The sequence below is a fragment of the Oncorhynchus mykiss genome, chromosome 13, assembly GCF_013265735.2.
Source record: "Oncorhynchus mykiss isolate Arlee chromosome 13, USDA_OmykA_1.1, whole genome shotgun sequence".
Classification (NCBI taxonomy): domain Eukaryota; kingdom Metazoa; phylum Chordata; class Actinopteri; order Salmoniformes; family Salmonidae; genus Oncorhynchus; species Oncorhynchus mykiss.
In genome coordinates this window covers 38,052,446-38,073,137 of record NC_048577.1, presented here as the reverse complement: position 1 = coordinate 38,073,137, position 20,692 = coordinate 38,052,446, and the positions used below count along the sequence as shown (strand labels likewise).

The 20,692-nt window shown below is 43.5% G+C and overlaps 1 protein-coding gene across 3 annotated transcripts; it reads right to left on the bottom strand.

Moving 5' to 3' along the window:
- Positions 1-841: 841 nt before the first annotated feature.
- On the bottom strand, positions 842-20,589 carry LOC110486282 (formin-like protein 1). Of its 3 annotated transcripts, none has more exons than XM_036940984.1 (26): positions 20,458-20,589; positions 19,248-19,792; positions 11,416-11,499; positions 10,738-10,824; positions 10,396-10,469; positions 9,937-10,020; positions 8,860-9,003; positions 8,597-8,708; positions 8,427-8,503; positions 8,235-8,328; positions 7,678-7,752; positions 7,459-7,569; positions 7,179-7,328; positions 6,939-7,040; positions 6,282-6,819; positions 5,259-5,383; positions 4,841-5,043; positions 4,412-4,646; positions 4,245-4,313; positions 4,053-4,133; positions 3,700-3,829; positions 3,408-3,571; positions 3,178-3,279; positions 2,512-2,616; positions 2,231-2,327; positions 1,551-1,973 (listed from the first exon to the last, which is right to left on the bottom strand). In XM_036940984.1, exons 2-26 carry the CDS (start codon positions 19,422-19,424, stop codon positions 1,909-1,911), a joined length of 3,285 nt encoding a protein of 1,094 aa, XP_036796879.1. In that variant the 5' UTR covers positions 19,425-19,792; positions 20,458-20,589; the 3' UTR covers positions 1,551-1,908. The 3 variants fall into 3 exon arrangements, with proteins under 3 accessions (XP_021413422.2, XP_036796879.1, XP_036796880.1); XM_036940985.1 differs by lacking the exon at positions 20,458-20,589 and adding an exon at positions 19,894-20,067; XM_021557747.2 differs by lacking the exon at positions 20,458-20,589 and having other exon boundaries at positions 842-1,973; positions 19,248-20,067.
- Positions 20,590-20,692: the final 103 nt, after the last annotated feature.

The window sequence follows — 20,692 nt, the reverse complement described above, 5'->3', positions numbered from 1 at the left end:
CTAGTCTCTGTCCTAGTCTTTGTATTTCATAGCGCTCCTTATGCCTGACTGATGTGTTCTTCACCCTTGGCTGATTCCAGTGATGTTAGAGAGAAGTCTGGTGGGAGTCAGCGAGAGAGAGATGAGAGACAACACTGTGAAGTGGGCGTTTATATGATGATGCAACATGACCTTGCTGCTCTGATTGGTTGTATTGATCTACCTTGAAAGGACTGTTCACAAGAGAGGGGTTGTCTGTTCCTCCTGAAGGCATCCCACTAAAATGAATAGCCCATACTAGAAACCCCTCTACTGGTGGTACGATAGGATGGTAATTACATCTGTATGGCCCAAAGTTATTAACGGAGAAGGATCTCAGCATTGAACAAGTCATTTAGGATTCAATGACAAACCAAGAGCCCGTAACGTGGATAGATATGGAGCGTTAGCTTTTTCTTCGTCATCATAATCTTTGTCTATTGAGACGTGTTTGGTTCTGTTTTTAATAAATGAAAGAGACATGTGCATTATTTGACCTGCTGTCTGTGGTGTGTGCAGTACTGTATGAGGTTCTGACATGAATGTGTGGATGTTCCAAAATCTTGGCATCGAGAAGATAACAAGACAAAACGATTATGTAAATAGACGGAGTAATTCCTAGAAAGTGCAACAAAATATTATGTCCAAAATAATGATTTATTAATTCAAAGATGGACACAAAGGTATATTATAAAACAATGCATGAAATATTGTCAAGCAATCGCACGGTGCAGTTGTTGTCTACATGTTTTCTTAAAAAACAGAGCGAGATGGAAGTGGTACACCTCTTTTTCTAAGGTTTACAACGGTAGAGAGCCAGACCTTTTTTTTACTTTGGATCTTTCTGTGACACAGGCGATGTTCAGTCTTACTGTGTTCAGTGATGCAACGGTGATGATGGCTAAGAGTGAGGAGTGTTCCCAACCATCCAGAATGATCCGGAACGCTTCAACGCACCTTCACCAGAAAACACCACCAATTTTGATCTCCCACTTGTAGAGTAGTGTGACATAATGAACAATACACAAAAAAATTGATCTATATAAATATAAATACCTACTGATACTGGACATTCTCATTTATCAGTGTGGATGCCATGATGTTCTGTGAGAAATGTGATTTTTTTTTTTCCCTTTCTGTGAGAAGACCGGCAGTTGAACCTGCTTCCTTTTGTACATACTTGCTGTGGTTGTGTGTCTAATAAAGTGCAGCTCTCTTGTACAGTCGGAGTCCGGGTTTCGCTTTATCGTAGACAGTAAGTTGATCTTCTCTCCCTTTTGGGATCAATAACGTATCATGTCAGTAGGTGGATGCCCTGCGGCAGGTCCAGCGGCGGCCCTCAGATGGGTCATTGTAGTATTGTCAACTGGGTATGGAAGGATCTCCGTTCATCTTCCCTGGGGCTAGGAGGATGTCTCATGTACAGGCATAACGTGAACACTCTGATATGATTACAGGGCACATAGACTTTCTAATGGCTTGGCAGGTCACGGACCCACTCTAGGGTAAGCAAGCACTTGAGTCATGAATTTGGAGTGATACAGCAATGTGAAACTTGTTTTTTTAATTTAAAAAAAATGTGCTCATTAAAAGATGAACGGAAACAAAAAATTCAAAGTTATTTTAAAAAGCTAAATGGATAAAAACGCATCAATGTTTTTCTATGTCACACATTTGCTCATGACGTATAGCTTAAACTCTGTTCTATTTACAGAGTTAATTCATACTGTTGTTTAAATGTGTATTGGTAGGCAAAAGGCCATATAATCGTCTGTACTAATGTAGGTGTATTGTGTATGTACAGTACAGTACAGGTAGGTATTTGTGTTCTGTGTATGCATACACTTTGACATTGAGTGTGTACAGCCATCTCAGTGGAGCTGGGGTTGTTCAGGTGTCTTGACGCTGTGCTGGTCTCCGTCCATCTGTTGCTCTGAACGGTGAGTTCCTCAGGTCTGGGACAAAGCACATAGACACAACCACTGGGACTTAGCAAGGGATATCGATCTCCGAATGTACCGGGGGAAAAGTGTGGTGACGCTTTATGATTTACATCCATATAAAGCATTCATGAATTTATATAGTGCCTCGTAGCCCACTTATAATGTGTTTATGGCATTGACTCTACGCGTTCTTAACTCTGTTTTATAGATCAAACTACAATGTAAGACTATAGTGCATAATGTATTCTATCCGTAGTGGTTTGTCATACCTGTGATGATGTCCTCCAGGGCCCCATCCTTCACCTGAGGCTTCACCTGCCTCTTCTTCAGCTCCGCTATCAGGTCCATCTTGGGCATCATGGGAGACTGGCAGGGGTCAAAGGGTAAAGCTGACACACTGGCATATGTAGTATGGACCATAGTCACTGGTCGGTCGGTCATAAGGGAAGCTACAAAACGACAGTACTCCACCTCCTTTTATAACTGGCTGCATGGAATGTAGAGACTGTGGTGGATTGAGTTGGTATGGGTCTATAGTCTGTTGTCCTACCTTGTGTCCTGCAGCCTCTTTCTTTCTAGGGGAGGGAGACTCTGCTTGTTTCTCACTGCTCTGGGCCTCCAGTCTCTTCTTCTGTTCATTATCCTTCTCTGCTTGCTGTGTGGGACACACACACAAAAACAGGTCATTAGAGGTTCGACACAGCCGTTTCATCTCAATATCAAATCATTTCTGAGCAACAATTCGGCACCTTACTGTGATTATTTTACCATTTGAATTGAAAACAAACAAATGGCTTCTTAGCTCAATGCTATTTCTCAAGCAAGATTTTTGCTAGGACTGTCTAGACGTGGTCTGAAAGAGGCCCCTAATTGGAGGAGCCTAATAGGAGGAATGTGTAACATGAAAACTATCTGTTATTGGCAGAGAGGAGGGAAAACGTTCTTTGTTATTGGTCTATTAACTTACCAGGTGGTCAAAAAAAAACACCCTACCCAGCCAAACAGCTCTTACACTAAAAGTGCATTGATATAATTTTCACAATATTATTCATACCTCATAGTGTGGAAAATATATATAAAACAGGGAATTCACATTTGACTGCACTGCCCCTTTAACAAACATGCATATCAATACAAAATGCAGCCGCGATAGACACAAGTTAAACGTAATGAGCCATTTCATTAATCCTTTCCCAATACGGGGGCACCACCTCACCTTATAGGCCTTCATGAAGCGGACAAATGGAGGGAAAAACATGGAGGGTTGTGTGGTCTTGGGGTTCTCTCCAAAATACTCCACCACCGAGCCATACGCCTCCTAGCGGAGGAGGTGAGAGAGAAAGAGGAGGAGAGATGACGCTCACACTAAAATATGCATTGAACATCTTCTGTGGAATTATGTGTGTTGGAGGTGTCTATTAAGTTCAAACGTTATGTGATCCCAACCTGAGCGGTCTTGCTGTCTTTGAGTAATGAGTCCAGTAATTCACTGTTTCTCTTGACAAAGTCCTTCAGCACTGTGTTGTCTTCCTGCACCAGGAACTCCTTCTTGGTCACTTCCATTCCTCTCTCCAGAGAGCGGATATCCTGAAGAATACTGTCCAGAGATACTGAAACACACAAACACAGGAGAGAAACAGGGCGTCAGTTATTCTCACTATGAAGGGCTGCATTTTTTCCAAGCTGCGTGTACATGTGTGTGTGTGTGCGCGTGCAACCGTTGATTGCGTTCCCGCACCTAGGCCAGCCTTGTCCACAAATTGCAGCTCAGTGTGGAAGTTGTTGAGTTCAGGGTATTTCTCCTGGACGATGCTGGAGATGAAGTGTAGCAGGGTCTGGGAGCGGTCTGTAGACTTGGTGTCCAGCAGCTGACAGGACAGAGACAAAGAGAGACACAGATGGAGTCATCTCCCAAAGATGGACTGGCCTGCCTATCAAGGTACCACAGCGCCCTCAACAGCCCAAAACCTTGCTTTAGCTAATAGCGACTTATTTATCGCTATAGAGTTTAAGCCATACTATTTCAGCCAGTTAATCTCTACCTTAGTGATGGTTCTCACAATTTTGCCTTAAGAGCAGAGGGGTACTCACCAGGTCCAGACTCTGCAGGCGGAACCCATAGGCTGCACCCCTCTTACTGCTGTTCATGTAGTTCCCAAAGGCTAGGATGATCTGGAGAGGAGGAGCCAGATGCAGAATGTGTTACATAGACAGTGCAGGCCTGTTTAAAGAGGCTCTCTGATTGGAAGTTAGCAGTGACGGACAGGGATGCCCTCCACTCACCTCTAACATCTTCTTCAGCTTGGCCGAGGACTTAATGGACATGGATGCTGCGATCATGGAGTCCAGTTGCTGTGGGTGAGATTATGAATGACAATCGTACCAGATTCTGAAGAAAGTAATTGTCGTACAGATGCAATTTCATTGTCTGTCCTGAGCAACCGACTCACCGGCTGCAGACGTTTGACGCTCTCGGGGAAGTTGCCCATGAAGGTGAGGGTGCTGATTCGCTGGGCCAGACGGGGGATCTTCCCAAAGCGCATCATGAAGCGGTCCTCCTCTGCCAGATCATCCAGCGGACGGCCCTCCTTCTCATAGTTCTGGAGGAGCTTCAGCTCGTAGTCTGACGGGACAAACCTCTCCAGCAGCTCCAGGAAGTCCAGCCCCAACGCCTGCTGGTCATACCTGGAGTTGAGGAGGGAGGGAGGGAGGTAAGATAGTAAGGAAGGGACAAAAGAAGAGTGTTAGGGGAAGGTGGGATGAGGAGAAAGAGAATGAAGGGATTAACGAGAACAAAAAAGGCATAAAGAAATGAAATGAGTGAGAGAAATATGTTTACTAAGGAAAGGAACAGAATAGGAGCAGATATAGTTCCATACGTCTCTATAGCTGTGCAGATGTCTGCGGGGCTCCTGCCTCCCTTGCGTAGCGTGATGGCCAGGTTCTTGGCCTTGTTGCCCTCGATCAGGCTGACCTTGCTGGGGGCCTTCTGGGCCACCTTGACCTTAAGAGTGGACAGAGCTGCAGGAGGACCCTGGGCCTTGGTCTTAAATTGCTCCTCAAACGCCTCCATATTCAGCTCCTGACACAACACGCATAGAGATGGTTAGAGAGGGAGGAAGGGGGAGGGGAGAGAGAGGAGGAAGAGATATAAAGAGAGAGAGAGAGATGATTAAAAAGAGGTTCAGAGGAAGAGGGGAGGAGAGGAAAGAGGGGGTCAGAGGGAAGGTGAGAGAAGGGAGAATGGAAGAGTAGAGTTCAGTCAGCACTAGTATCTGTGTGGAGGTTTGGCCTTACCCCTAAGACCTGCTCGTCGTTCAACTCGTGGAAGACCGTGCCAGTCACCTGGTTGGGCTTCAGTGCCTGCCAGTTGAGCAAAGGCATCCGGAACTTAGTCTGGATGGGTTTCCTGCTTTTACCTCCTGAGAGAAAGAGAGCGAGAGTAGGAGAGAGGATCAATCACAGTTGTCAATCGCCAGTGCACTCATTTCACCCTTCAGCAAATTGGACGTATACAAATTCATCAGATTGACTGACAATCTGATTAGCATAGAGCTCTCTCCTATTTGACCTCTCACACCCTAATCTCTTTAAACTCTCCTCTACTTTCATGATCTCCCCTCTCATCTTCTAATCTCTGCTGTAGACCGCTACTGGAGCAGAATAGGTGAAATGGTATCAAATACATCAAGCACATGGTTTCCACGTGTTTGATGCCATTCCATTCGCTCCGTTCCAGCCATTATCATGAGCCGTCCTCCCCTCGGCAGCCTCCACTGATATACACATGTAACTGCCAGAATAATGGAAACACTTCAGATACAAAGTATATTGAAAGCAGGTGCTTCCACACAGGTGTGGTTCCTGAGTGAATTAAGCAATTAACTTCATATTATGCTTAGGGTCATGTATAGAAATGATGGGCAGGCCATTATTTTGGCTCCCATTGCTATGCCCCCATACAATGACAATGCCCCTATCCACAGGGCACGAATGGTCACTGAATGGTTTGATGAACAATGCAAATCATATGCCATGGCTTTTCAGTCACCACATCTCAACCCAATTGAACACTTATGGGAGATTTTGTAGTGGCTCCTAAGACAGCATTTTCCACCATCATCAACAAAATACAAAATTATGGAATTTCTCGTGGAAGAATGGTGTCGCATCCCTCCAATAGAGTTCCAGACACTTGTAAAATCTATACCAAGGTGCATTGAAGCTAGTTATGGCTCTATTAAGACACTTTGTTGGTGTTTCCTTTATTTTGTCAGTTACATATACATCTCCAATGGAAGCAGTTAAGAGTCACCTTACCGGCTTGGCTGTCTCCAGAAGGTGGGCCTCCGGGTGGGGGCGGAGGTCCTGCGCCGGGTGGAGGAGGAGGTGGGGGCGGACCTCCCCCGGGAGGAGGGGGAGGAGGAGGGGGAGGTGGGCCACCGGAGCCAGGCGGGGGAGGAGGAGGAGGTGGAGGGGGTGGGGGAGCAGGTCCACCAGGCCCAGGAGGCGGGGGGGGAGGAGGAGGGGGAACAGCAGAGATGGCTGAGGAGGGAGTGGCATCGGGGACGTCTGGGCCAGGGGCAGTGGGTCCCGTGGAGCTGAGCCGGGGCTCAGAGGCTGGGGCGGGTGCATACTCGATGATGGTGACAGGCACCACCTGGAGGTCTAGGGCCCCAGAGGGGGTGCGTCCCAGGCGGATCAGCCCTCGCTCCTGCAGCTCCTGCACCTTGAGTTCTAGCTCAGAGGAGGGCTGGCTTAGACGCTCTCTGTCCCGCTCCCTCTCCTGGCTCATCTCCCTTTCCCTCTCTCTTTGCTGCAGAGAACTGACCTGGGAACAGGAGTCCCGCAGGCTCTCCTGTCAGTCGCACACACACACAAAGGCAAGGAAAAGTTATCATCACACAATCACACACATGCCTTTCTGTCTGATACACTATATTGTAAACAGTCCACAGTTCATTGTACAGTGCAGACCTTGAGCAGCTCTGTCTCCTTGGTGACTTGGAGGAGCTGTTTCTCCAGTTCAGCCATCCTCTCTGCAGACTGGCTCTCAATCTCCTCTAGCCTGGCACTCAGCTACAAAAACACCACACGACACAACATGCCAACACAACATTCGGAGGTCACAGACAGAGTCATAGAGTAATTGCTGGCATTTTTTAGACGTGTGATTTGAATGAATCAGACTGTGTGTGTACAGTATGTATCACTGACCTGTGAGTTGTGCTCCTGCAGTTCGTCCACATGCTCCAGCACCCCACCCCTGTTCTCTGCATCCTCCAGCAGAGCCCCCACATCAAACACGTTGTCCAGGTAGGCCTGAATCTGAACCTGCAGCTTCTCACTCTCCGTCAGCTTCAGAGACTGACACACACACACACACACACAACCATCGTTATCATGACGGTTTCATTTCCGTTTGAAGGAGTTAGTTTTGCGGTTGTGACGGTTCCATTTCCAACAATGAGACGAGAAGGATAAATGGAGCGTTTACCTCTAGGTACTGGTCCAGTCCGTGGTGAGTGAACTCATATTGCAGGTGCACACGGAAGTTCATATTCTCCACCGAATGCACCACAATGTTAATGAACTGCATGCAGGCCACCTGGCGAGAGGAATCATCATATTTGATCTTTGACCTTTCAGAACTACATTGTGAGTAAAATGCAAACACATCAGCCAGGAGAATTAAAGCCGTTGTGTGTCCACGTACCATGAAGTCAATGTTGCTGTCATCGTTGCTAAAGTACTCCATCAGTTTCTCAAAACGGTTCTTCTCTCCGCTCACCTGAGTGAAAGGGTGTGGGAAAGACGTTCCTTGTTTCAGTAACACAGTCATGCAGATGTACACAGGAGTGTGTACGTTTTGGTACCGCGTGTGTGTGTGTGTGTGTGTTTGTATTCATAGAAAGCTGATCAAATTCGTCCACTTCTGCTTTGAACACTTCCAACATTAAATCTATTATTAGTCGTGATGGTCACCAATGTGGAAGACTACATTTCAGTCATTTAAAGGGGCCCTTCAGTTTGGTGAGGACTGGTTGCGCACTCACAACATGATGTCTTCGTGTGAGTGTGTGTTTTAGAATTCTAAGTGTGCTTGGTGAGACTGAGACAGGGTTGTGGCGTGTATCAGTCGTGAGATTACTTAGAAGAGAAAAATCTTGGTCCTGAGAAGACACAAATGAGTAGGCTAAGGTGAGATGATACAGTACATATTGGTCAAGTAAAGTATGCTATAGTGTGGCTAAATTTGGTAAATCCCTTCACCTCCTTGAGGTTGTCGAAGGCGGCGAGAATGATGTCATGACCGCCCCTCACAAGACACACAGCAGCCAACAGCTCCAACACCAGGGCTTTGGTTCTGTAGAGACCAGGAATATAATACCACATCACACACACATCACATGCACAAGCATGCACACACACTTCACACATCATCACACACACAGGTGTTCATACCTGGGGTTCTTGTTGTTGAGACTGAGGGTGATCTCGTTGACGCAGCGTGGGTGAGTCATAACTTGGTTGAAGCCCGACTGAAAAAGTGATAATCAGCGTTGGAATTTCACAATTTCACACTCCATGTCACAGTCATGCCCACACACCACACAACACACACACACACACACCTGGTAGTTCATGATGGCACGCAGACACATGATGCACACATGGACGTCGTCCCTCTGACTGGCCAATCGAGAGATCTTCTGAGTTTTCCTACTCTGGGCCAGAGAGGTTATTCTGCTTAGGAGATATTGAGAGGATGGAGGAGATGGTGGTCACTGGTCAGAAGGTTCCACTTTTCAGTAGAATATTTGTGGTGAGATTTATCCTGTGGTCTGTAAGGCTTGCTGGGTGAGACTCGGCTCTCATAACGGCTGATGGTTCTTACCGTACGGTCAGGGCGCGGGCTGCTCTGGTCATGCCGTGTGTAGGGGAGCTTCCTGCACTCTTATTCAGGTCCTCCATGGACCTCTCCGCTGGCTTCCCTCTCTCTGACAGTATCCCCCCATTCTCAGCACCCTCCAGGTCAAACCTATAGATACATTCCCAAATACACAAACATATAGTCACGTATACATAATCAAACATAAAATCTACAGTACCAGTCAAATGTTTGGACACACCTACTCATTCAAGGGTTTTTCTTCATTTCTACTATTTTCTCCATTGCAGAATAATGGTGAAGACATCAAAACTATGAAATAACACATATGGAAACATGTAGTAACCAAACAAGTGTTCAACGCCCTTTGCCTTGATGACAGCTTTGCAAACTCTTGGCATTCTCTCAACCAGCTTCATGAGGTAGTCACCTGAAATGCATTTCAATTAACAGGTGTGCCTTGTTAAAAGTGAATTTGTGGATTTTCTTTCCTTCTTAATGCATTTGAGCCAATCAGTTGTGTTGTGACAAGGTAGGGGTGGTATACAGAAGATAGCCCTATTTGGTAAAAGACCAAGTCCATATGGCAAGAACAGCTCCAGCATTACTTTAAGACATGAAGGTCAGTCAATACAGAACATTTCAACAACTTTGAAAGTATCTTCAAGTGCAGTCTCAAAAAGCATCAAGTGCTATGATGAAACTGGCTCTCATGAGGCCCGCCACAGGAAAGGAAGACCCAGAGTTACCTCTGCTGCAGAGGATAAGTTCATTAGAGTTAACTGTCTCTCATTTTGTTTGCGCTTAGTAGGACTATAATTTGTTTTTCAACAGGACAATGACCCAACACACCTCCAGGCTGTGTAAGGGCTATTTGACCAAGAAGGACAGTGATGGTGCTGCATCAGATGACCTGGCATCCACAATCATATATATATTATTCTACAATGTAGAAAATTGTAAAAATAAAGAGAAACCCTTGAATGAGTAGGTGTGTCCAAGCGTTTGACTGGAACTGTATGTCTCATTGATATTGTACGGGATTATGTTAAGACAGAAGGGGAGGCTGCAAGGGATACTCACGAAGCGTCACACTGGGCGTAGGACAGGTAATCCACCAATACATCCAAACCATGGTTCTCCTCATTCAGAAACTCCTGGGCCCAGCTATATAGAGAGAAAGAGAATTAGAACACGATACTACTTTAAGGACACTTGAGTCAGTCATGCTGACTGATGGGTTAACTGTGGGACCAGTCCTGGTCAAACCGAACATAGCAGGCGTAAAAGAAACACCTGAAACTAGATCCCCTACATGCTGGTCTTGAGGAGAGGAAGAAAAAAAAAACTGTCAGGGGAGGTTCTCATCTGCACTGTTCAACCAATCCAGTAAATGTGGAGGAGGAGTTAAGATGGAGTGTCTCCTTATTAAAGTCCAAAAGTGGAAGTTGCATCACAGACTCTCTTTCCATTTCCCCTGAAAACCAGAACACCTGGTTGTTGGGGGACTCGGCAGAGGCTAATCCTGGTCCAGTCACTCACCCAATATGATTAGTGCGGAGGGAGATCTCCAGCTCTCTCAATACCTGGGTGGACTCCTGGACCCGCCTCTTGAACTGAAATAGGCCAAAACCATACAGAGAAGCTCTATTAATGAAGGAGACGCACAAACCTTTATATCAGTAGTTCAGAAGTTGTTCTAAAGAGACTAGCCTTATATTACTGGCTACATGGCTTTGTCATAAAATGCAAGGATGTACTACTACTGTAGATGTAATATTGTTATCCCATGGTTCCAAAACACGCATATTTAGTTCTTGAAATCCCTGGCTACGGTGAGAATGACTGGAAGCTCTACGAATGTAGAGTACACTGTACACCCACCCTGCGGGTCACTCCTCCTTGGTCCTGATAGAAGCTCTTGATCTTGGTCAGATAGGTAGAAGGAGGGTTCTTCACCTGGAACCGCTCCTGACCACACAGAATGGAGGGAGGAAGGAGAAGGGGATGAGAGGAGGAGGGTGAGTAACAAATGAGACAGTCAAACACAACAAGCACCGCAAACCACTCTGTTACCATGCCAACCTGCTGATGGGAAACATGTTTACCACAGGAACCCATCAGAGGTGTAGTGTTTTGCTAGAAGACTATATGACCTTTTTGCACTCTAACCTACATTACATATTGGCAACCAGACACCAGCAATACACATTTATTTTTATTCACAGTTATGTCCGTATGCTGTGTTTTTACAACACTTCATCTCAGATACAATCAGGGGTTACTCTTTATTTTAACGGTCGGTAATAAACCATTTATAAGGCATTTACAAAAATATTGCACACCATTTATGGTTAGGGTTAGGTATTGGTTCGTGCTCGCTTTAGATTAGGGACTGCAAAAATGCTTTACTTATGATCAGTAAATGGCTTATAAATGTGGGAGTAATGATTAATAAATGGTTTATTACGGACCGTAATATACCCAATCATGTAGAACTGTGTACTAGTGCATGAACCCATCACCCCATGTAAGGCTCCCAACAAGACGTAATGTTCTTACCTGATCACAGATCAGCTCCCACTTCTTGTCATTGTCATACTGACTCAACAGCTTCAGCTTGTCTGGAGGCAAGTTCATATAGCTCTGAGAATAGAATAAGGTGCACTTCAAAAACCTACATCAATAATGACATGACTGTTACTGTGACTACAACTGGGGCCTTTGGGGATCTTGTATTTAAATGAACTCGGAGCGGTCTACAACGGCATGTTACTCAATAGACTTCAATTAAGCAGTGCCTGCATAATAATATCCTCTTCAATAATATCGTCTTTAAAAAATATTTCATTTCTTTCTTCACTACCAACCAGCCAACGCTCTTGTGCACATTGTCATAACGCTTCCTGTTCATGCCATGCTGTTCAAATGTGATCAGAAACCACAGATGTCCCCACCAGAGGTATTAGTGAACGCTATCATCATCCTACACCAAGGAGGTGACTCACTGTTTACATGTATTGCTGGTAACTAATGGAAACCATCTGTGAGCATGTATCACGTCTAGTCATGAGCATTTTCAAACACATACAGATAATGCTCCTCCATTCATCATTGAACGTAGCGGGCCTATACAGTAGCCGTTTAGCCATGACCTGTTTGAGTGAGTTGCAGGTGGATTTAACCTGATTGATTCAACAGTTACTCGTCTCTATGACAAGTGAGCCACCTGGCCCTTTCTACAAGAAAATATGGTGTGTTTATATCACGAGAAGTTGATTTAACTCTGTCATGCCTTTTGATTAACATGGGAAAATACAATCGATTTTTTTAAGCTTCATTCTCATGTGACACGTCACACACAATAACCCCATAGATGTTGCCGGCCAAACTAACCGCTAATGAAAGTGGTTTATTTAAGGCATCTAAGATGAGCGATGTTTTAGTCGAGGCAGTCTTGGGCCTACTAAGAAAGGGTGTTGACTGTGGTTAGGTGTGCAGAATTGAATGTTCTCAAGCAACAGTTTGTGGCTTCCTCTTAACACGTTAACAAACCCCTGAGGTTTGACATGTGCGCCGCAGTTAGTGTGGGCTTTGCTGGGGACATAGTTATAGGGTTTGGGTGGGGTACAGTATGGGAGGGACCGATGGTGGATTTTGAAAGACAAAGACTAGCAACAGAAAACCAAATGTAGACAATGTGTATGTGAATATGCGCTGTACATACACATGAGGTTACTCATGCACACACATACCCACTCAGAAAGACATATACTCTTATGTGCGCATGGTTTGTACACATGTACGCATGCGCACACACACGCCTACATTTTTGAGTATGTGTCGTTCCATTTGAGGCCGGTTGGATGTACTGCCAAATTCTGTAAAACGACGTTGGAGGCAGCTTATGGTAGAGAAATTAACGTTCAATTCTCTGACATTCCTGCAGTCAGCATGCCAATTGTACCCTCCCTCAAAACGTGTGGCATTGTTGTGTGACAAAACTGCACATTTTAGAGTGGCCTTTTGTTGTCCCCAGCACAACGTGCACCTGTGTAATGACCATGCTGTTTAATCCGCTTCTTGATATGCCACATCTGTCAGGTGGATGGATTATCTTGGCAAAGGAGAAACGTTCACTAACTGCTTGCAATCCAACTTCTTACAACTTTTGCTAAATCCAGCGACATAAAGGGGATCTCTATTGCTGACAGAGATATTATCATCAGTCAACTTGCAGATGACACCACCCTTTTTTGAAAGATGCTGACCAGATTCCTAGAGCATTCGATGTGATAAATATTTTTACCAAAGGTCTTTGCCTAAACCTTAATAAGTGTGAATTGTTTGCTGTTAAAGACCATGTGATACCCTCTATATGCAATATTCCAGTCAAGGAAGAAGTAACATACCTTGGGATTACCGCTGTCTAAGGATCAACAGGAAAGATGCTTATTCAATTTGATAACATTGATAAGATTCCTACAAAATGTAATATTCTTAGCGTGGTTGTTTATATATAAACATAATTTTTCCCTGCATAGATATTTCATATGGAACAATAGGGATATTTTGTATAGAAACAAGTATTTATTTTTTAAGAACTGGTTTAATAATCATATCCTGCTGGTGAGTCAACTTTTTAATGCAGAAGGATCGTTACTCAATTAAGAGGAATTTCTTTCTCGTTACAATATCCCTGTAACACCTAGAGAGTTCGCCATAGTCCTTGACGCTATTCCATCTGCAACTCTCATGTTGTTTAGAGGTGGAACCAGACCTCACCTTCTTGACCTACCCTCGCTTAATCCAGTTGACTCTCCAATAGGAGAAATATGTTTCTCTCCTTGCTCCCTCAGAACAACAGATCTATACGTGCCTTATTTCAAAGGGATATTGTATCTATTCCTTATGTTATCAGCTGTTAGAGCAGCTTACCAATCACTGTACCTGTACACAGCCAATCTGTAAATAGCACACCCAACTACCTCATCCTACATACTATTACTTATCTCTACTTGCACATCATCATCATCATCATCATCATCTGCACATCTGTCACGCCAGTGTTAATGCTAAATTGTAATTGTAATTATTTTGCCTCTATGGCCTATTTATTGCCTTACCTCCCTACTCTTCTACATTTGCACACACTGTACATAGATATTTATATTGTGTTATTGACTGTACGTTTGTTTATGTGTAACTCTGTGTTGTTGTTTTTGTCGCACTGCTATGCTCTATCTTGGCCAGGTGGCAGTTGTAAATGAGGACTTGTTCTCAACTGGCCTACCTGGTTAAATAAAGGTGAAATAAAAAACTTACTGGAATACATTTGTCAATCATATCTGTTCGAAAGAAGTCTGGTTATTACCACACAAATGCCTTCTTGTTAACAAGGTCAAAGAGGTCTCTTTCAGAATGATCCAGAATTATTACCCTGCGAATCAATACCTGAAGAAAGTTTAAAAAAGACATTAACATTAACTGTACTTTTTTGTGTTGAGCATCCAGTTTTGCATTTATTTTAGAATGGTCTACATGTAAAGAAACAATGGCAAGATTTTCATAGTTTACAATTGTTAATATTCTTGATGACTTTTGTTTATGGGAGAATGTGCTGCTCGGTTTCCTTAGCTTATAATCAAATTTCACATTCATAAATGTAAATTCACTAATAAAAAAAAACACTCTTCCGTGTTTTCTATAAGGAATTTGAGCAGTACATTAAGACCGCTCTAGATGTTAAAACAATCGATACGTGTGTATCTTTTAAGGTCTTTGTATAATCTGTCATTTGTTGTACCCCCTAGCATATATTATTATAGTCTGTTTGTATACTTCTTGTATGTACACTGATTTTTCTGCCATAAAAATACATTTAAAAAAACATGCTCACTGACAGGGACGTAAACAAATTTGTGCACAACATTTGAGAGAAATAAGCTTTTTGTGCGTATCTCTGGTATCTTTTATTTCACCTCATGAGAAATGGAACCAACACTTTACATGTTGCGTTTATGTTTTTGTTCAGTATAAAAATGCTTTCATTTTCGAATATGTTGTATCTTAGACCCTATTTTGTATAATCTGAGGTGTTTGTGTCGTGCCCGCCGCCATTGGTTGAGACACAGCATACTCCTAAATACGTTTATATTCACTCACAAAAAGACAAATAAATCAAGAAATGATAAAATAGTACAATCCCTGTTTGTAAGCTTTTAAATGATTTCAAATGCAACTGTTTATCTTTTCCAGTGATGAAGACATGGGTGTCTCATGGTGGGGTGGGGTATGCAAAATGGGTCAACTTTGAGCTCTTCCACCTCCTAAATGTTTTGGCACTCCGGTCCGAAATGTTACTTTCTGACCACTTGTACCATAGGCAAATATGTAGAGAAAGTTTAGTTGAAATCAAAAGGGGTGCGGTCAAAAGTGATTGAAATCAAATGGAATGACCCGTATCTCAATTTAGAGACCCTATATGGGTACCACAGTATTTTTTTATTTCACCTTTATTTAACCAGGTAGGCCAGTTGAGAACAAGTTCTTATTTACAACTGCGACCTGGCCAAGATAAAGCAAAGCAGTGCGACACAAACAACAACACAGTGTTACACATGGAATAAACAAACATACAGTCAATAACACCGTAGAAAAAGTCTATATACAGTGTGTGCAAATGGCGTGAGGAGGTAAGGCAATAAATAGGCCATAGTAGCGAAGTAATTGCAATTTAGCAAATTAACACTGGAGTGATAGATGTGCAGATGATGATGTGCAAGTAGAAATACTGGTGTGCAAAAGAGCAAAGAAGTTAATAAAAACAAGTATCAGTCATAATACCCATAAAACCTATCAGTCAAACAAGGAAATGGTTCCAATCGTTTTTCAACCATACATTTTTCCCATAGGGGATTTTAGAAGCACTTAAAATAAGGGCTGTGTTTCGTGTAGGCTTACCCTGCCTTGACATTTTGATAACCATGTAAATCTCTCTAGGACAAGGTGACTTTAATCAATAAATTTGCCTGCATTTATCCCCCCCCCCCCAATAATTAATTTTTTTAATGCTAATTAGCTGCTAATTTGTCTATCCTACAGATATACAAATGCCATGATGATCTGGACAAGAACACCGAATTGAGGAAATTATAAGAATCTCTGGATTAACTATCTAACGTTAGCTACAATTTAATATTAATAAATTGGCTACATTTCTTTAAATTGATAATTACAGTGCCTTGCGAAAGTATTCGGCCCCCTTGAACTTTGCGACCTTTTGCCACATTTCAGGCTTCAAACATAAAGATATAAAACTGTATTTTTTTGTGAAGAATCAACAACAAGTGGGACACAATCATGAAGTGGAACGACATTTATTGGATATTTCAAACTTTTTTAACAAATCAAAAACTGAAAAATTGGGCGTGCAAAATTATTCAGCCCCCTTAAGTTAATACTTTGTAGCGCCACCTTTTGCTGCGATTACAGCTGTAAGTCGCTTGGGGTATGTCTCTATCAGTTTTGCACATCGAGAGACTGACATTTTTTCCCATTCCTCCTTGCAAAACAGCTCGAGCTCAGTGAGGTTGGATGGAGAGCATTTGTGAACAGCAGTTTTCAGTTCTTTCCACAGATTCTCGATTGGATTCAGGTCTGGACTTTGACTTGGCCATTCTAACACCTGGATATGTTTATTTTTGAACCATTCCATTGTAGATTTTGCTTTATGTTTTGGATCATTGTCTTGTTGGAAGACAAATCTCCATCCCAGTCTCAGGTCTTTTGCAGACTCCATCAGGTTTTCTTCCAGAATGGTCCTGTATTTGGCTCCAACCATCTTCCCTGTCCCTGCTGAAGAAAAGCAGGCCCAAACCATGATGCTGCCACCACCATGTTTGACAGTGGGGATGGTGTGTTCAGGGTGATGAGCTGTGTTGCTTTTACGCCAAACATAACGTTTTGCATTGTTGCCAAAAAGTTCAATTTTGGTTTCATCTGACCAGAGCACCTTCTTCCACATGTTTGGTGTGTCTCCCAGGTGGCTTGTGGCAAACTTTAAACGACACTTTTTATGGATATCTTTAAGAAATGGCTTTCTTCTTGCCACTCTTCCATAAAGGCCAGATTTGTGCAATATACGACTGATTGTTGTCCTATGGACAGAGTCTCCCACCTCAGCTGTAGATCTCTGCAGTTCATCCAGAGTGATCATGGGCCTCTTGGCTGCATCTCTGATCAGTCTTCTCCTTGTATGAGCTGAAAGTTTAGAGGGACGGCCAGGTCTTGGTAGATTTGCAGTGGTCTGATACTCCTTCCATTTCAATATTATCGCTTGCACAGTGCTCCTTGGGATGTTTAAAGCTTGGGAAATCTTTTTGTATCCAAATCCGGCTTTAAACTTCTTCACAACAGTATCTCGGACCTGCCTGGTGTGTTCCTTGTTCTTCATGATGCTCTCTGCGCTTTTAACGGACCCCTGAGACTATCACAGTGCAGGTGCATTTATACGGAGACTTGATTACACACAGGTGGATTGTATTTATCATCATTAGTCATTTAGGTCAACATTGGATCATTCAGAGATCCTCACTGAACTTCTGGAGAGAGTTTGCTGCACTGAAAGTAAAGGGGCTGAATAATTTTGCACGCCCAATTTTTCCGTTTTTGATTTGTTAAAAAAGTTTGAAATATCCAATAAATGTCGTTCCACTTCATGATTGTGTCCCACTTGTTGTTGATTCTTCACAAAAAAATACAGTTTTATATCTTTATGTTTGAAGCCTGAAATGTGGCAAAAGGTCGCAAAGTTCAAGGGGGCCGAATACTTTCGCAAGGCACTGTACGTGAATGGTTTTGTGCAAGTTTTAAATTGACACAATAGCTGTTAGCAAAAGTGTCTGCTAGAGATGACGTGCAGGAGCTTGCAGGGATTTGCAGTCTTGCATGATGTCTACTTTGATGCAAATTAGCATTTTCTAATCTGACCAGAAATAGAGCCGAATATATTGATAAAAGTCACCTTGTTCGAGAGAGATATTTACATGGCTATCAAAACATCACGCCAGGGTACGCCTACACAAAACACAGCCCTTATTTTAAAATGTTTCTAAAATTCCCTATGAGAAAAATTAATTATGGAAAAATGATTGGAACCATTTTGCTGTTTGACCGCTAGGTTTTATGGGTATTATGACACTTCTGCTGTGGGGATCTATTTAGAACACGAGGGGAAGTCCTGTTCTCAGTTTCAACAGGTTGTTCCATTCTTGCTGTCACCCTGAGCCCGGACATTACTTTTTTACCTAATATCTCCTCTCACACATTGCCACATACCTGAACACATCTGCTTGTGTGAGTGCTATAAGTGCCGTATTAGGTCCGTTTGAAATCTAGACTAGAGAAGGTAGCATTTTCCTTTAATGCATGTAGGCTGTATGCAGTGTGATAACTGTTAGCTAATATGTGTGTGGTACAGACACTTATTTAGCCTAAGCCATTTCCTGCCCACTGTCCTCTCTACCGGCCTGCTCTTTCAGAGCATGACCTGACTTCCTCTTTCTTTCAGACATGAAAGTAAAAGAAGGTGAAGGGGTATGCATGGAAAGATAGTTTGACTGCCATGATGTCACATGTCCTTTGTGTGTCTCCGTATCTAGTGCCTAATATGTTTAGCATCACATTTATCAGAGGTTTATCTAAATGCGTGATTTCAAACTGCTTGCGCTACTCATGATTGACTAACAGTTTCTACAGATAAGGCCTTGTTCCCCTGAGATGTCCTGCTTCTTTTGTAAAAACTACCATGCTTCTAGTATTGGATCGATAGCGTTATGTTGTCCTCCATATGTGTTAACTGATGGGAAATGACATGTTGAAATATTTGAGAAACATTTGCCTTCCTGTCTTAGTCTTGTGGTCTCTCTCGTGCAAAATCTATTTCTCAATCCAGCACTGTGCCTTTATGGTGTCTCCGGTTCATCTAAGAGGGAGGGCGGCAGTCGAAGGTCTATGAGATCATTTGACCACAGGCTGAGCAGAGAGGCCGATTTCAAAATATCTAAAAGAGGATGTGAGCTTTTGGATGGGATTGAGGCCAACAAAATGTCAGCTCTCTTTACTAACATGACTGGCTGCTGTGAGAGAGACGGCATTGTTTTCTAACAGGAAACAGAATTACCTTGACAGAATAATTCAAATGTGAAGCTGAATGTATTTTCTCTCAGACATCTGGCACCGTGCATATTTAAGTGAGTGATTTCACTTGTTCCTTTTGACATCGGTGCAGTACATACAGTAGGTGTGTGATGCGTCTAAATTCCTGTGTGATGTGTCTGCGTTTCTGCGTGTTGGTATGCATGATGTTTCTCCCCTCCTGTCATGCCACTCACCAGAACCACACTGAAGCGCTCCTCCAGCTCGTCCTCTGGAGGCACGGGCAGCTTGGGGGGAGCAGGCTGCTTCTTCTGCAGCGTAGGGGTGGGGTCACTCAGGCCCGTTCCTGACCCCACAGAGTGCTTGGCCTCCCTGCCATCTGCCTGCTCTATTCCCCCCGCCGCATTCCCCATCACCAACCTGAACAGGTAATCCAGGGGAAAGGTTTAAAAAAAACACTCTCTTTTAACTGGATGTGCTATTAGGCCTGACTCGAAAACAGACTCCAACTCAGATGTCTGCAAACCTGTCCACACTGAGAAAAAGTAGCTAGTTAGTTCCAATGTAGTTCCAAAAAAAGAAAAGAGAAGGTGAATAAAAACAGGTCTTGGAGTCCTTGGTCCTTCAACGTCTCTAGGAGATTAGGCAGGTGGATGGAACAGCCACTGGCCTACCGCAATTGTCTTGGTCCCGAGGTGAGGATCTTTGATGGAGCAACATCTTTCCTCCCAATCCCGTATCTCTTCCACTGTCCTCACTCTCTGCTGGATAACAGGTGTTACTAGGAGAAGGGGAAAAAATCGGACCAACTTGAAACCTGGAAAGTGCCGCCTTGTAGAAGCGAGATGTTGTTTTTACTAATTAACTGTTCATAGTTCCTACAATGAGCTCAGCACAGGCAGGCAGGGCACGGGTGTTACAGGAAGGAGAGGCGAGTTTGACGCAGTCGCTGCAGCAGAGGCAGAAACCGCATAGCCAGAAAAAGCAGAAGAGTAACTTCCTGCTGTGTGTGAGAGAAACAAAACTACAAAGGGGTGGAGTAAGGTGGAGAGAGGAGACTGAGGGAGAAGCAGAGAGGGTGTGGTTGGAGAAGATGGACAAGAGAGTAAAGTGGAGGGGGTGGAAAAAATAAGGGATAACGGAAGACTAAGTAGGGGTATTGGGCCCATAGTCATATGAGCTAGGAAGTAACTACACGTATCTGGCCTTGTGGATGGTCGGTGCATGCCAAATGGTAGAGGGTGGATTAAGTCAAGTGTTTTTATCCTTACATTCTTGACTTTCCATTGTTAGGAAACCACTACCAGAACATAGCTTGTGGAAATGTGAGTGCAGTTGCGTTTTACCCAGTGTACCCTCAAATATCATTCCAAGAGCACTACCCTGTGTCAGCTATTCACATTGCTACCCCTAGTGAAGTCAAGGAAAAATTGCCCATGTTGTTACCATGTGGTGGTGGATCAATTTCTGACAATCAGAACATCAACAAGGTCTTAGTAGACACTTTCTACCAGATTGATTAATGTCACTGACTGGCCACTCCCCAGTGTTGCAGAGCAAAATCAGTTACTGGTAAAAAAAAAAAAAAAAAAACAGCAGCAGGCCTACTTCCAGATATAAGGAGCCTATGACTGCGTTCAGATAAGGAAGGCCAATTCTGATCTTTTGGACAATTATATCA